At 39.3% G+C, this 15,312-nt stretch overlaps 4 protein-coding genes across 5 annotated transcripts; 2 read left to right on the plus strand and 2 right to left on the minus strand.

Moving 5' to 3' along the window:
- Nucleotides 1–1,883: 1,883 nt before the first annotated feature.
- Nucleotides 1,884–3,143, plus strand: LOC126794001 (pentatricopeptide repeat-containing protein PNM1, mitochondrial-like). Its single transcript, XM_050520645.1, has one exon. It carries the CDS (start codon nucleotides 1,884–1,886, stop codon nucleotides 3,141–3,143), a length of 1,260 nt encoding a protein of 419 aa, XP_050376602.1.
- Nucleotides 3,144–3,528: 385 nt separating this feature from the next.
- On the minus strand, nucleotides 3,529–7,206 carry LOC126793506 (cleavage stimulation factor subunit 50). 2 transcript variants are annotated; one of them, XM_050520045.1, is made up of 14 exons: nucleotides 7,092–7,206; nucleotides 6,726–6,809; nucleotides 6,515–6,633; nucleotides 6,281–6,353; nucleotides 6,090–6,173; nucleotides 5,919–6,005; nucleotides 5,656–5,726; nucleotides 5,389–5,440; nucleotides 5,230–5,287; nucleotides 4,998–5,098; nucleotides 4,733–4,887; nucleotides 4,345–4,453; nucleotides 3,934–3,990; nucleotides 3,529–3,859 (listed from the first exon to the last, which is right to left on the minus strand). In XM_050520045.1, the coding sequence occupies exons 1-14, from the start codon at nucleotides 7,188–7,190 to the stop codon at nucleotides 3,704–3,706; spliced, it is 1,305 nt and encodes a 434-aa protein (XP_050376002.1). In that variant the 5' UTR covers nucleotides 7,191–7,206; the 3' UTR covers nucleotides 3,529–3,703. The 2 variants fall into 2 exon arrangements, with proteins under 2 accessions (XP_050376002.1, XP_050376004.1); XM_050520047.1 differs by having other exon boundaries at nucleotides 6,515–6,623; nucleotides 7,092–7,156.
- A 2,710-nt stretch (nucleotides 7,207–9,916) lies between these two features.
- Nucleotides 9,917–13,153, plus strand: LOC126793504 (protein COBRA-like). The gene is made up of 6 exons (XM_050520043.1): nucleotides 9,917–10,133; nucleotides 10,568–10,647; nucleotides 10,960–11,416; nucleotides 11,738–11,897; nucleotides 12,056–12,333; nucleotides 12,463–13,153. The coding sequence occupies exons 1-6, from the start codon at nucleotides 10,031–10,033 to the stop codon at nucleotides 12,753–12,755; spliced, it is 1,371 nt and encodes a 456-aa protein (XP_050376000.1). The 5' UTR covers nucleotides 9,917–10,030; the 3' UTR covers nucleotides 12,756–13,153.
- Nucleotides 13,154–13,212: 59 nt separating this feature from the next.
- On the minus strand, nucleotides 13,213–15,254 carry LOC126793502 (COBRA-like protein 4). The gene is made up of 6 exons (XM_050520042.1): nucleotides 15,122–15,254; nucleotides 14,953–15,032; nucleotides 14,409–14,865; nucleotides 14,177–14,324; nucleotides 13,815–14,092; nucleotides 13,213–13,706 (listed from the first exon to the last, which is right to left on the minus strand). Exons 1-6 carry the CDS (start codon nucleotides 15,246–15,248, stop codon nucleotides 13,423–13,425), a joined length of 1,374 nt encoding a protein of 457 aa, XP_050375999.1. The 5' UTR covers nucleotides 15,249–15,254; the 3' UTR covers nucleotides 13,213–13,422.
- Nucleotides 15,255–15,312: the final 58 nt, after the last annotated feature.

Here is a 15,312-nt window from a genome sequence, read left to right on the forward strand (position 1 = left end):
GGAATACGTAATAATATTTATTTGTACATTAATACGTGAATAGTACTCCGTGAACATTAATTTTGTACAAACCAGAAATTGTTGAACAGTAAAATATTATTACTGTTTCGGCATTTATGGTTTTACGTAACAATTCTAAATTCACTTCTTATCTTTTCAAAGTGATCGATACTTCAAGTACAAGATTCACATTCGGAATCGTGGAATTACGCTCAGGATTATAAGGTGAGTAAAATCTCACAATGACGAATCTACCCTTGCGGAGATTCAAGAAATATGCGAAAGTTTAATGAATGAACTATGATATGTATTTGATATAATGGATTGTATATGTGTATAAATGGTAAATATGTACATATATATAGTTTGCTATATTATATACTATCGTAATTTCCATTGTGAATAAGTTCATGTTGGTGTTGAGATTTATATATTGAGCATGTTAATTCAATTTGTACAATATAATATGATGATTATTGTATGTGGTTTTAACATGGAGTTTTGTTAAAACGTTTTTGTCTTCGGAAGTGTTGTTGTCTTCGGACGTGTTTATGTCTTCGGACGTGTTGGCATGTCGGAACCTAGCCTTTGGTCGGGCGAAAGTTACGATACAGTTAGAGCTCTAGTCTGTCTGCCGGGGTACTGCATAAGAGGTAACAGATGAGTTATCGGCTTATGAGTACCCATATTTTTGATATTGGGTAACATGTGGTTGTCCAATGTCGGCGACGTACTACATGAGGGGTAACAGAGGTGTACCAGCGCTCATGAGTACCCGTATTATAAATGCATTTGGGTAAACAAAGGGGTTGCCCAACTTCTCATGAGCATATATATTTTCACATTATTAGACAACCAGATGAGTTGTCTAATGAGTCATGAGTGCATTTATAATTGTTGTTTTGGGAATTTTTCGTATATGTTTTTATACGAGTTGTATTTGCCGTTTTACTCATACGAGTTGCAAAGTTTACCGGGTTTGTGTTTACAATCCCGATGCACCTATTCGATGGTGTAGAGGATAATTCCGCAGGTGTGGATTAGCGGAAATCGACGGACCACTCTGAGGACTCGAAGTTGTTTTTATCCTATCTTGTGGTGAGGATTTGTGTGGAATTATGTGAGGATTTGTGTGGATTTATGTGAGGATTTTTATATTTCCATTTGATATAATGTCGAATTATAAATTTGGTTTGTAATAATCGATTGGACTGAGTTATATTTTGAACTCAGTAATGATCCGCTGTGACCTTAAAATGATTTCGATTTCATTGAAATTATTTTAGAGTTTTTCATGACTACAAAATTTAAGTTTCATACTCAAAATTTTAGGATCGTTACATCTGCACAAAATTAAATAAGAGATGTGCAACAAGGAATCACCGCTGTACGTGCAATTCTTCAACTTAATGATGGCGCAGCGTTAGATATAAACACGACATCAAAAGACACGCATCAACAAAAACTCGGGGGGGGGGGGGGGGAACAGAAGAAGAGTAATGTTGAAATGACAATAGCTAGGGATTTTGATGCAACGCAGAACTTGCTTCATTAACCTGAAATAACATTACAACTACGCTATGTTGGAGATTCTGTCCCGTAGCTTAAAACTCAAGTTTAATACAACAAATCATGGCATCATCGTCTAAGAACTTAGAAATGATTGTGGGAAATTTCACAGCTAGCAAAATCAAATTTCACAGCTAGTAAAAACAAATGGCCCAGCTGAGCGGCGGTTGAGCCTCATCTTGTTAATGGGCCTGAAAATATAAAAGCCCGCCCACTATTAATGGATCAAACCTCTCGATCATTTCCTCGGTTACCATTTTCGATCTTTCGGATCCTTAATTCCTAAACCCCTCAATCTCTCTCTCTCTCTGAATATGCGTCGCTTTCCGCCCCCGCAACTCCGGCGAGTCCTCCTGCTCCGCCACCTCTCAACCTCAACCTCCTCTCCTCCACCGCTCCACATCCCATTTCCCCCAAATAAACCCACCATAACCACCTCATCAATTAAATCCTTCTCCTCCATCCCAACCCGACCCGCCCGCCCTCCAAACCCGGCCCAATTAGCCCAATCTCTCTCCACCGAGCTCCTCCGCGACCCCACCTCCCCCGCCCCCGCCGTCGCCAGCCGCCTCCAGTCCGCCTTCCCCGGCATCACTCCGACCCCCACTCTAGTCCGGTCCGTCCTCAGCCTCTCCCCAAACGCCGACCCCCGCTCAATTCTAGGGTTTCACAGCTGGCTCATCTCCGACAATAACATCGACGATCACGGCGACCTCACCCTGTCGTATTTGGTCGACTATTTCCGGCAGAGGAGGGACTTCAAATCGGCGCAAGATGCGATTCGCGCGGGCCGGAAGTTCGCCGGGCCGAAAACGGCGGGTTCGCATTTCGGCGGGCTGGTTAGTGCCGGCAGGACTTCGCAGGCGGTTGCGTTTTTCGACGGGATCAAGAGGGAGAGAGAAGCCGTCAAATTGGCGGCGGAGAAGGTTTGCGAAAATGCATTTGAAGCTGAGCGAGTGGTGAAGCTGCTGACGCAGGAGCAGCCGAGAAATGTGGAGACTTGGAATGTGGTGATCAGCTGTTTGTGTAAGACTAGGAAGTTGCAGGATGGTTTGAAGCTGTTTCAGAGGATGTGTGGTGGCGGGGGGAAGATTGCGCCGAATGAGAGGACTTATGTGGTGTTGATTAGGGGGCTGTACAAGGCAGGGAGGACGGAGGAGGGAGATGCAATGATTGAGAGGATGAAGGCGGCGACGGGGATCAAGATGGATAACAAGGTGTACTACAGGATTTTGAAGACATTGTGTGGCGCCGGGAGGTTTGATCACGCGGTGAGTCTTGTGAAGAAGATGAAGGAGGATGGGTGTGAGCCTGGGGTTAAGATTTATCTGCTGATGATGGACAAATTGGGAGCTGATTACCGGGTGGATAAAGCGGCTGCTGATGCTAAGCCGGGGGAGTTGAAGCGCAGGCCGAGGCTGCATAAGCTGCACGAGCCTTTTAAGAGGTGGCAGAAGCCGGAGAAGGTGAAGGAAACGATCAGCGAGAAGGTGCAGAGGAAGAGGAGGCGTATTAAGCAAGTGAGGCTGCTGTTTGTGAAGAAGCCCATAATTGGACTGCATCGACCCTTCTGATGTTTATGCTATCACAGATGTTGCAGTTTTGATCGAGTTTCCCAAGGCTTTTGTTGTTTCACTTTTTGTACTGTTATTGTTCGAAATAAACGGTTCTCTTCTGTTTCAGGCCATGTTCTTTTCTCATGCTTACTTGATTACTCTTCTGAATTTGAGTATGTTATTTGCATATGTGACGGTTTCATTCGCTTCTTCTGAAAATCGTAGTTAATGTTTTGAGTTATGGCAGTAGCATCGGACCCTGCTTTGCTGCTTTGTTCATGATGGTGCATTCTGTTGTACCGAGATTATGTGTTCAGATGATAGTACAATAAGTACATGCTCATAGAGCTGAATCCAGCAATGGAGCCATGAACAGGGTACAGAAATCAGGAAGACTGAAAGAACAGTTGAATTGACAAGACAAACTAGATCATTATAGTTGGGTGGCATTTGCAGGCTACATTTGATTCTTTTCTGGGTCCTATCCATTCATCTAGTTTTACAGACACAATTGAATCCTGAATCAAATACCAAATCTACAGTACGGATTAAGTAAGACACTGGCTGCTTTCCAACGCTTATGGGCTTTCCTTCCAGAACCGAATTGATCTGTCAGTCCCGCAGGAAACAAATGTGGCTTCAGTTGGTGAGTGCTCGAGCCAGCGGAAAGCACCAATATGATTGGAGGGCCACCTTGCTACTACTTCTGCTGTCAGAGCATCCCAGACAACAATCTGCAAGCACCCTAGATTTAGTAATGGAAATTTACACACTAGCATTCCAGTTAGATAGAGAAGAGTGAACAAACCTCATTGCTTGGTTCGTCCATGGACAGCACAAATTCCTCAGTATCATTAAACACGGCCTGCATAAGTGTAAAAAGCACTTAGAAATGGATATATTAGATATAAACAGATATCACAGAATTCATATCTAGTCTAAATTGGATTCCTTGGAACCTGGGGTCATAACTGAGGAAGGAAATTCAAGTGTACGTAGGAGAGCAAGGCTCATAATTGACAGAGGAAGAATTCTTTTCCAGGGTTTACATACATACTTAGAAACATGACCTACGTAGCCTTTTCTGGTATATGAATGCACACACATATCCTTTCCAGAAGAAAGGGGAGTTGGGTAGAACTTAAACCATACAGATGCTGAAAAGAACTGATATCATTGTTTATAACAGAAAATAATTCCAAAGGTCTGTCTAACATACCTGACATCTTAATTGTGTATGTGTAGCTCCTAGATACTGTTTAACCAATTTTCCAGTGCCTACTTCCCAAAGCTTCACAGTAGAATCCTTCCCAGATGAGAGAACAAACCTAGAAAGCCAGCAGTTAAGTCATACCACAAATAAGAACATGAATGCTTCCAAGATCAGACTTACAAACTCAGGAGTGAGTCAATTCAACTATACAATTAAATCTTACTTTCTAAACTCAAAATTCTCTCTTATTCCAATGCAACCACATGCAGAACCACAAATTGCTAACGCATGTATGTATTTGGTCATATCATCCAACACATGAAACAACTTAAATGCAAAAACATTGTTTCATAGAAGACAGCCCTCCAGGCAGAGATACATTTATAATACATACCTTTCATCCTTGGTAAAATTTGCACTGGTTGCCTCTGCTGTGCCATGTGCACCAACTATGGACCGTACACAACTGGCAGTTACACCATCCCATAGGCGAATAGCACCATCTTTGGATGCTGTAACATACATACCACCGGTGGCTGAATACCTAATCTGATGAGCAAATACATCTATTTTAATTTATCTTCTAAAGTTGAATTATCAAGTGCATCAAGAATACCAGATCATTCAAGCAATAAAAAAGGAAATGAGGTCAGCCAAACCTGATTTATTGCTCCATTAACATCAACTTCTGGGGCATTTGCAGATAGGTAACACTGGAAGGTATTGATATCATATAGGTGTGGAATCGGATGATCAGTCCCTAAGATTATATGAACATGAACCTTATCAAAAGCCAATCACTATATGATACCATCAGATAAAACCAATTACCAACTCATAGGCTGTATTTTTTTATTATTATTTGACAATCAAGAAAGAAAAGCATATTACCAGCTAAGAGAAACTCCCCAGAAGGATGAAATGATACCGAACGCACATTGTGTGTATCCTGTTCATGATGAGGAAATTTGTAGTAACTTAGTATTAAGTTCCAAATGATGGAGATAAATCCAAGAATCATACTTCAAATAGTATCGGATGTGAGGAAACCTGGATAACTCTGAATGCTCTCTTTGCGGTCATTTTGGAATAATCAAAGAACCTGAAATTGGCAACAAAAGTTGGCTAATAGTTGATGATGTAATATTAGGGTTTTTGACAGAAGAGGGACAGCAAATTGGAAACAAGAACAAAATTAGAGTACAAATAACATGCTGTTATACAACTTCAGGAACCATAGTTTATCTATGAATATATATGAGGAGACAATAGGAAGGGGATACAATACTTTATCTGAGAAAGTAGAAAAGTGCATACTTTATTGTGTGATCTTTTGCCCCAGATATAAGAACAGAGCTCTGAGGATGGAAATCCAAGTCATTTATGGGCTGCAATTGTTTAAACATAACATTAGACAGTAGTTGAAGGCTTTTCTTTGTTTAATACTCATTTCCATAGTCATGGCATGCTCAACATAAGAGACTCGTACTCTAAGCTACTGTTTAACAGTGGGATGAATGAAGAGAAATTCAATAGAACAGCATTGTCCACCGGAAATATTAAAAAAAAGATTGATTTACTTGTAAGTGATCATAGAATGTACGTATGACAGGTCGCACAGGACCATCTCTTGCCTCTGGAAGCATCATTTGCTTAACTTTTGCAACCTGTAACACAATATCACTGCCTAGGACTTAGATCCAGCCCATAGTTGAAAAGATGACCAAACTTATAACTAACAGAATCACCACCTCAAACAGCTTTATTGATGTGTCTGAACTTCCAGTAGCAACAAATTTCCCATCAGGACTAAACTTTGCACATCTGGCAATATTCTAGAAAGTTTAACCCTCCAGTCAGAACCAATAACATCATGCTCAACTTATTGAATCAACACAAACATGTATACCATGCAATATTTCTATTTTCTATGTATGTGTACCTTGTGCTCTGAAAGATGGCGTGTCTCATGCTTTGGGAAGCTCTTAGATGAGCCTTTTGTTTCCTGGACAGCACTGCATTGACAATAAACAGATCGAGTTACGAGTTATTTATGCTAACCACCTAATTAGCTATAACAAAAGGGCACATAGTAATATATAGAAAAATTACAAATCCTTGAAATGGTTCCGAACCAGTCAAATGATAGGGAACTCATTCAGGACAGCGATATTACCTAAAATCAATGGAGGGAGTGTGAAGAGCCGGCATTGAACCATATCCCGAAGGTTTACTGAAATCCTTAGCAAGAGAAGAAACCCCCCTTATCACCTCATCTTTCTCCACTGCAAGGCCCTGTTATCACCTTAGTACCACCAACATTCTCTTACCAAGCATAACCAACTGTATGCAACACTCAAAATAAGGCCTTGAAATGCAAACCAAACCTTAGCAACCAGCTGAACAAGCTTATTAGCCGGGATTTCGACATTCAGTGACGTCATTGTTGCTGAAGCAACAGCACTTGCAGCCTACAAAGAGGTCAAAACAAAAGTCCATAACATTCAATCAAAATTTCTTGACACTAGAAATTAACACTAATACTAAACCAATTTTACAACAACTGAATATGCCACCAGTCTTATTTCTAGCAAACATAAAATCAAAAACCCTAAGAAGAATGAAACTTTGGGAGACCCCAAATGCTTATGAAGCCTCAGCTGGGTCAAGTTCACAGCTTTGATTACTAATCCAGAACAGAATCATTGTCTTAAACCGGAACAAGACTTAAAAGTAATGAAGACTTAGGTTACCTGGTGAAGATTATTGTCACGAAGATAGGCGACAATGAGAGAGTTGAGCTCTCTGTAGAGCTTGGCATCTTGAAGAGTCTGCTCTAAGCTGCTCTCCATTGTTTGTGTTCAGTGTTCACTGCAAAACCCTCTCTTCTGTCCCAAATTTTATGCTTCTAAATCCTTCCGCAGCGACGTGTCGTTTGGTTTTCGTGTTTCCCTTTGCTTAATTCAAACGACAATGTATGCTTGAGAGAGTGTGCGTACATTTTGAGCCTTTAGGGGTCCATTTTTTCACTAAATTGTCAAGAAAGGTACTATGAGCAAAGCTGAGAAAAACTATCCCTTCATTTTGAAAATTTTGAAAAATTTAATGCGTAAAATTGCGGATATATATAGCATTGATCTCTAATGCAAATAGAGTACTTTCAAACTTTTTGTGCTACATAATGGAAACACCACTTATCATATAGCATGATGACGTTCTATTTTTCAAGATAACAAACAGTAAATATCATGTGACAAGATGGATTGATATGGTTCTAGAGTCAAATTTAATGAAATGGTTAAGACATACCAATTTTTAAAGTTATTAATCCTAGTACAAGAACATAGTTACATTCAGTGGCGGATCCAAGAATGGATTATTGGGGATGCTTGAACTTAACAATAAAAAGACAATGAAGAATCTCGACGGTGCAAAAAAAATTTACTAATTGAAATCAAAATCGATCTACCTAGTCAATGAATGTAATGCGGCTTACTCTTCTAATGCTTATATACAAATAACGTAAGCTAACTAAATAAATATTCATGTAGCACATCGTAATCCAGAATCATTTACAAGAGCTAGCATTTTAGTAGCGGTTTGAAAGATTAAGAAATGACCAATAGAAATTGAATTAAAGATTGCAGTTGATCAATCAATCTTAAGAAACCATGAAGTAATTTTTTTTTCGATCGATTTGATTTGGACTCAAATTTGTCATTTTAGTCTAATAGACACCTATATTCATTGAAAAATAATAATTATATATATCAGACAAAACGGTATACATAGTCAAAATCTAACACAAATACACATTTGAATAAATAAGCAACGTACTAGCTAGTAATTAACATAGCTGACATTCTAGAATAAGAGATATCTGGCTGAGGACACGCTATTGAGGAAGAAGAGTAAGGTTTGGAAGAGAAGCAAATGAGTAGCATTGGTTATTTTGGGGATGTTTGGCTATGGAGATTAGGGTAATCCTAGGAAAAAAAAATATTTTAAAAACTAAATATTTTTTCCTTGTCTTGAGCTTGGGGATGCTTGAGTCACCTCAAAAATACGCTAGATCCGCCCATGGTTACATTGTGCAAGAACTTGCATTGTAGAAGAACAATCGAAAGAACTAAAAATAGAGTTGGATGTTGTCAAAAGACTCTAGGGGTGTAAATGGACCGAGCCGAGCCGAGCCGAGTACTTGGTTGTTCATGTTTAACTCGTTTTCATTCGATCGAGTTCGAGCCGGGCTAAATTTTGATTATTTTCCTTCATGTTCAAGCTCGGTTCGGCTTGAATAATTTGAAATTAATTTTTTTAAATCAAGAAATTCAAAATAAAATTCAAAATTTGATGTCATAGCATCATATAAATCTCTTTTAATTAAAGAAGAAATGAATAGTAGAGTACCTGCTTGTGGCTCCATGACGAATTGACGATGAGAATTGTTTCTTTCTTTCTTTAGGGTTTGGTCATTTGGGGTGATGAAAAATTTATGGAACTGATCGAATTATTACTTATAGTAAACACTATTTATATAGTGTACAATAAGATTAGAGTTTCATTTAATTATTATTTATAATACATTTTAATATTATTTCTCATATAAAATTATATTATATATATTATAAAAGTTATTAAGTCAAACTTAATAAAAGAGCTGAGCTTTTAACGAGCTCGAGCTAGATCGCGAGCTAAACGAGTCGAACGAGCCAAGCTGTTCTTCAAGCTCGGCTCATTTTCAAGGTCGGACTTAATATTGAGCTTAAATTTGGCTCATTTAACTTTATGAGTTCGAGCCGAACGGAATAAAATCGAACCGAACACGAGTCAAATACGAGCGGCTCGAGCCTACTTACAGCCCTAAAAGACTCTATAAGGTCAACCCAATATGCATGGATAGGCTTAGAATTTAGATCATTAGAAATAACATCAACAATGTGTTCGTTCCCTAGTCTAGTTCATCAACTCATCCATCACGCTCATATATAATATACGCACCAACTAATTCAAGATCACTACTTATATGTGTGATTATGTGGTGATATTACTTTCTTTTGGGTTTTAATTAATAGAGTGCATGATTGTCCAAAGAATAGAACCAACCAATTTGTGTTTATAACTTGGTTGTTGAGATCAAGATTTGGACAAAAAACATCTCTTTCCTATTGCACAAGCCACCATTGAATTTGCTCTCCACCGACACAAGAGGATGCCTAGTGGCCCAGACACTTTTGCTGTCTTCCTTTAATACACTCAATTTTATATCTACCTCATTTTGTCTTCCATGACACACATACCATGTAATTTTGGACTTTCCAAGTACACCCCTCATTGTACTTGGGAACTTAAGAGAGTTCTAGCTGCTAATCAACTAATATGAGGCTATATCTGTCATTTACAGTATCACTGTTACATTAACAGCAACAATAATCCAATATAACTAAAAACTCCAGATGAATTAATAACTGGATCTATAAAGACACCTAAACAGTGATTAGAGAGACCTTTAAAAGTCACTTGCCATGTGAAAAAGAAACCAGCCACCCCAGTTGGCCATTTTCCACATCTCTCTCTCTCTCTCTCTCTCTCTCTCTCTCTCCAGTTCTCTTGGCACCAGAGAGATCTTGGACTGCTTGAGAGAGCACAAGCATCATCAATCACTGTTTGGACTTAATCTGCATCAACCAAAATGGAGTCCCAGTGTCTTTCAGCCACTGGATCCATAGCTAAACTCAGCAGCTTCACCATTCTGCTATTCTTTTTGGTCTCCTCCGTCACTTTTACTTCTACAGGTAACTACTTCCCAGATTGAACCTTTCTTTCTAAATTTACAGTCTTTGCAACTCTTCTTCTTCTTCTCTTTGATGAGGTTTAGTTATTTGCCCATTAATTTGTTTCCATAAATCAAAGTTTTGATCTTTCAATCTTGCAGTGCAATTTCTTTCTAAATTTGGAAAGTCTTATTGGATTTCTCTTTATAGGTGTTCCAAATTTGTGTCCGTTTAGTAATAGTAGTTTACTAATCAAGTAGTAAAAGTAGTTGATGTAATGAGTAGTTGTCTGGAGACAGTGAAGTGAAAGTAGTTGTCTATGAATGAAGTTGTAGTTTTGTTTTGAGTGAAAATTTGTTTCTTGACGTATTAATCATTGGATGTAATGAGTCAACGTTTTGGGAAATGTTGAGGATTGATGTTCTGAGGGTTTGTTTTGATTGATGTTTGTGCAGAAGCTTATGATGCGCTTGATCCACTTGGGAATATCACGATTAAATGGGATGTCATTAGTTGGACTCCTGATGGATATGTTGTAAGTACTTATGAGCTCCAACTTTTCCTTGGTGTTATGTTTGGCGCCTTTGTTAGATGCTTTTGAAGCATGATTTATGTTTGAGTACGACCTCATTGTCCGTTGTAGTTCCTAATTTCTGTTTAAGCTAGAGCTTTCATAAGTTGAAACCAGTACATAGATAATTCATACTCTCTGCGTGATTTTGTGTTTGCTTTAGACTGAATCGAGCTAAAGAGGAGGTTAGAGTTGACTAATCACATTTGAGGTTCTGCTTCACATAGATTATTATATTTGATTTTCTGATATGAAATATTTGGTTTCGATTGGCAGGCTGTTGTTACAATGTTCAACTTCCAGCAGTATCGCCATATACAAGCACCAGGTTGGACATTAGGATGGACATGGGCAAAGAAGGAAGTAATCTGGAGCATGGTGGGAGCACAAACCACTGAGCAAGGAGACTGTTCAAGATACAAAGGCAACGTACCACATTGCTGTAAGAAGGATCCCACAGTCGTGGATTTGTTGCCTGGAACTCCTTACAACCAGCAGATTGCAAATTGCTGCAAAGGAGGGGTTATGCAGTCGTGGATCCAAGACCCAGGGAATGCTGTAAGTTCATTCCAGATCAGTGTGGGTGCTGCAGGGACCACTAACAAGACTGTTAGACTTCCTAAAAACTTCACATTGAAAGCACCAGGGCCTGGATATTCTTGTGGCCGAGCAGCGATTGTCAAGCCAACCAGATATTTAACAGCGGATAAAAGGAGAATGACCCAAGCCATGAGTAAGTTCCACTACATGCTAACTCGTTTGTGTTATCAGAAATGTTAAAGAGAGTAAAGGCTTTAAATGAGATGACTTAGGTGGCATTTAAGGTAACCTAGGTAGCACAACTCTTCAGGTGTTATTTAGACTGCAGTCACTAAATTCTAAATATTGTATCTGTTGACATTTTAGTACATAGTTTCTGGATAGGAAAAATTGTGTAGTTTCAAGGTGCACTCTAGGTATCCAAAGGGTTCAATAAAGCTGCAAGTCAATTGAGTTTATAGTGTGGAAGACTAGTTTTGATACTTTTATTTAACCTTTCATCTTCTCTTTGCAGTGACCTGGAATATTACTTGCACATACTCTCAATTCCTAGCTCAAAAGACACCTACCTGTTGTGTTTCTCTCTCCTCCTTCTATAATGACACCATCGTAAACTGTCCGACTTGTGCATGTGGTTGTGAGAACAATAGTACAGATCCGGGAAGCTGCGTAGAGTAAGTTCTCTGAGACAAAAATTGTTGTGTTTGTGAACCTAGTTTTTCTTGGTCCCCTCCATATCATTTGGGTTTGCATTACTTTCTTGACGTACACCTGCTAGATTTCGCTGTAATACTAGATCCTACATTTTTCTTATGCTGGCACTTGTTTGCAGGCCAGACTCTCCATACTTAGCTTCAGCTGTAGCAGGTTCTGGGAAAACTGCTAATTCTCCTTTGGTCCAGTGTACCAGCCATATGTGTCCAGTGAGAGTCCATTGGCATGTGAAGCTCAATTACAAGGAGTACTGGAGGGTGAAAGTGACAGTTACAAACTTCAATTACAGAATGAATTACACTCTCTGGAATCTTGTTGTTCAACATCCCAACTTCGATAATCTGACCAAGATTTTTAGCTTTAATTACAAGTCATTGACACCTTATGCTGGCTTGAGTAAGTTTTGGGTGCCCTATTTCATCAAAGTTTATGTTTTTAGAGTTAACCAGCTATTTGTCAATTATATCTGGTGCAAGCTTTTACTTTCTGACATTAATATTGGCTATGGCAATTTTGATTGTGCAGATGATACTGCAATGCTGTGGGGAGTCAAGTTTTATAATGATTTGCTCATGCAAGCTGGTCCTCTTGGAAATGCACAGTCAGAGCTTCTATTTCGGAAAGATACGTCAACTTTTACTTTTGAAAAGGGATGGGCTTTCCCTCGAAGGGTTTATTTTAACGGTGATAACTGTGTCATGCCACCTCCAGATGCTTATCCATGGTTACCAAATGCCAGTCCTAGACGAACCGTTTCCTTACTTAGTCCGGTCATAACTCTCGTGGCATCTATGGTATTCTTATTGGCTTATGCGTAGTGAATGGCTAGACAAAGTAAGCTCTGTTACTCCGAAAGAATTGTAGTTTTTCATCAAGTTCAGTTTGCATCAAAGCTTATGGAAATCCGAATGATGGGGTCAAATGTGTTGGTGCTGTGACCTCTACCAATACAAGTGGTTCAGGTGCACTTCAGTTTAGCAGATCGCTACAATATTCTGCCTTGATATCTGTTATACGTACAAACAACTTATTCTTACTGCTGGTTTTTTTGTTTAAATTCAGCTTTTGTATTACTATTTAGTATATCCACAGTGAATATGTTCTTAGCATTACAAGATTCATGAAGAAATCAAAATTCATGTATGATTTTGTTCAGTGAACCAGTGTTGTATAACAGTGATTAAATTATATATTTTCTTTTCCTGTTGAGTGAAAATATACTTGTCTGTACTCTTATATTCAAACTAGGAACAAACAAGTTTTCAGGACTAAAATTGTAAGAGAGAACATGTAGAAAAGGAGCCGTTTGGTATATAGTATATACTATGACAAAATTTCAGACATTAATTTCTGAGAATTTAACGGTAAATTACATTTTCAAACAAGCATCATCACAGTGGACCGATCTTCTATAGTCTATACTAACCTCTTATCAGCAATGGCCTTTGGATTTGGCAGGGTTTCCGACGTTCAGTAGAAATGTGATCAGTATAAACAAAACAGTATCAGAAGCACTGATGCTGCCATTTTGAAGATTGAAACAGAATTCACATGACCAGAGTTTGGAAGAGATGGGTAGGAGTCAGGAGGAGGTAGCCTGCATTCATCACCATTAAAGTAGACCTTCCTTGGAAATGCCCACCCCTGCTTGAATGTGAATGTGTTCTTGTCTTTCTGCATAAGCACCTCAGACTGCACATTTCCCAGCGGCCCGGCTTCCATTAGCAAGTCATTGTAAAACTTCATGCCATAAAACATACCAGTGTCATCTGCACATAGCAGGCAACAATTCTCACATGTTAGTATTAAAGCATCAAACTAAGCTGATTCATTAAGCTGATTCATAAGCATAGCCCAACTGCACAATAGGAACTTACTGATGGACTGGTAAGCAACAAGGGGCTTGTAATCAAAGCTAAAGACTTGAGTGATATTATTGAGATTAGGGTGCTGTGCTACCAATGTCCACTCGGTGTAGTTGAGCCGGTAGTTAAAATTTGTGACAGACATCTTGACGCGCCAATAGTCCTTGTAATTTTGCTTCACATGCCAGTGCACTCGGATCGGGCACATATGGTGTGTGCATTGTAACAACGGTGCATTATCCTTTCTTGGTGTGTTGATTCCTGCCTTCTGTAGTAGTTTTGAGTCTCCCCTGCAGCCAGAATTGCATTAATACAAGTTCAAGTGTGTAAATATGTATGCCTATTTCTCTATGTGGACAGTCTGGGAGGCTTACTTGATGCAGTCTTTCTTATTGTGACAACCACAAGAACAAGATGGGCATGGAACTACAGTTTCATTGTAGAAAGATGAAAATGAAACGCAACAGCTGGGATTCTTGGAGGCAAGAAACTGTGAATATGTACATGTCACGTTCCATGTCACTGTAAAATAAATTATCAGAATAAGATCTTTGTATGGTACAATGTCAAAGATATTAGAAGCATGAGATGGCAAGATTATCTTACTAAGTGCTTGAGTCTTTCGTCTACGATCAGCTGTGAGGAAGACAGTGGAGGGCACAACCTTTGCAGGGCCACAAGTGTACCCTGGTCCTGGACCAAGCAAGGTGAAGTTCTTGGGCAGCTTGACAGTTTTATTTGAAGTTCCGCCTTGCCCGACGCTCACTTGGAAGGCCGAGACTGAAGCTGAAGGGTCCTGTCCCCAAGATGCCATGACACCACCTTTGCAGCAGTTGCTGAACTGTTGGTTGTAAGGAACACCTGGTAGCAAGTCTACAACTGTTGGAGTTTTCTTGCAACAATGTGGTGTGTTTCCTTTGAATTTTGAACAGTCTCCTTGTTCTGTTGTCTGAGCTCCCACCATGGTCCAGATTACTTCTTTCTTAGCCCATGTCCATCCTAGAGTCCACCCGGGGTTGGCGATTTGCCGGTACATTTGGAAGTTGTTCATGGTTACTGCAGCCTAGTATAATTCATATGATCATCGGTAAAGAGAGATTGGTATGAAAATGAACCAACAGACACAAAACGATCTAATGTAATAACTTACAACATAACCATCTGGTGTCCAAGACATGATATCCCATTTGATCGTTATGTTTCCGGTTGGATCCAATGGATCATATGCCGCTGCAAAAAATAATAATAATGGAAGCAGTCGTTAGTGACAGAATGAGAAAATGCAATTTTGAGTTTGATTTGTTATCAAAAAATTGTACCTGTAGGTGATACTAGCACACAAAATAACATGGCAAGGAATGTGATGATCTTCATCAGCCAAGGACAACATGTTACCACCTGAAGGTGGATTTTGTGAGCTGGACTGTCCTGGTTATTGAGTTCCATGGCCGAATTAGTTTCACTGGATCAGAAACTCTCCGGCGAGTACTTAAAAAGGAGGAAAGCAGGG

Source organism: Argentina anserina, chromosome 5 (assembly GCF_933775445.1).
Source record: "Argentina anserina chromosome 5, drPotAnse1.1, whole genome shotgun sequence".
Classification (NCBI taxonomy): domain Eukaryota; kingdom Viridiplantae; phylum Streptophyta; class Magnoliopsida; order Rosales; family Rosaceae; genus Argentina; species Argentina anserina.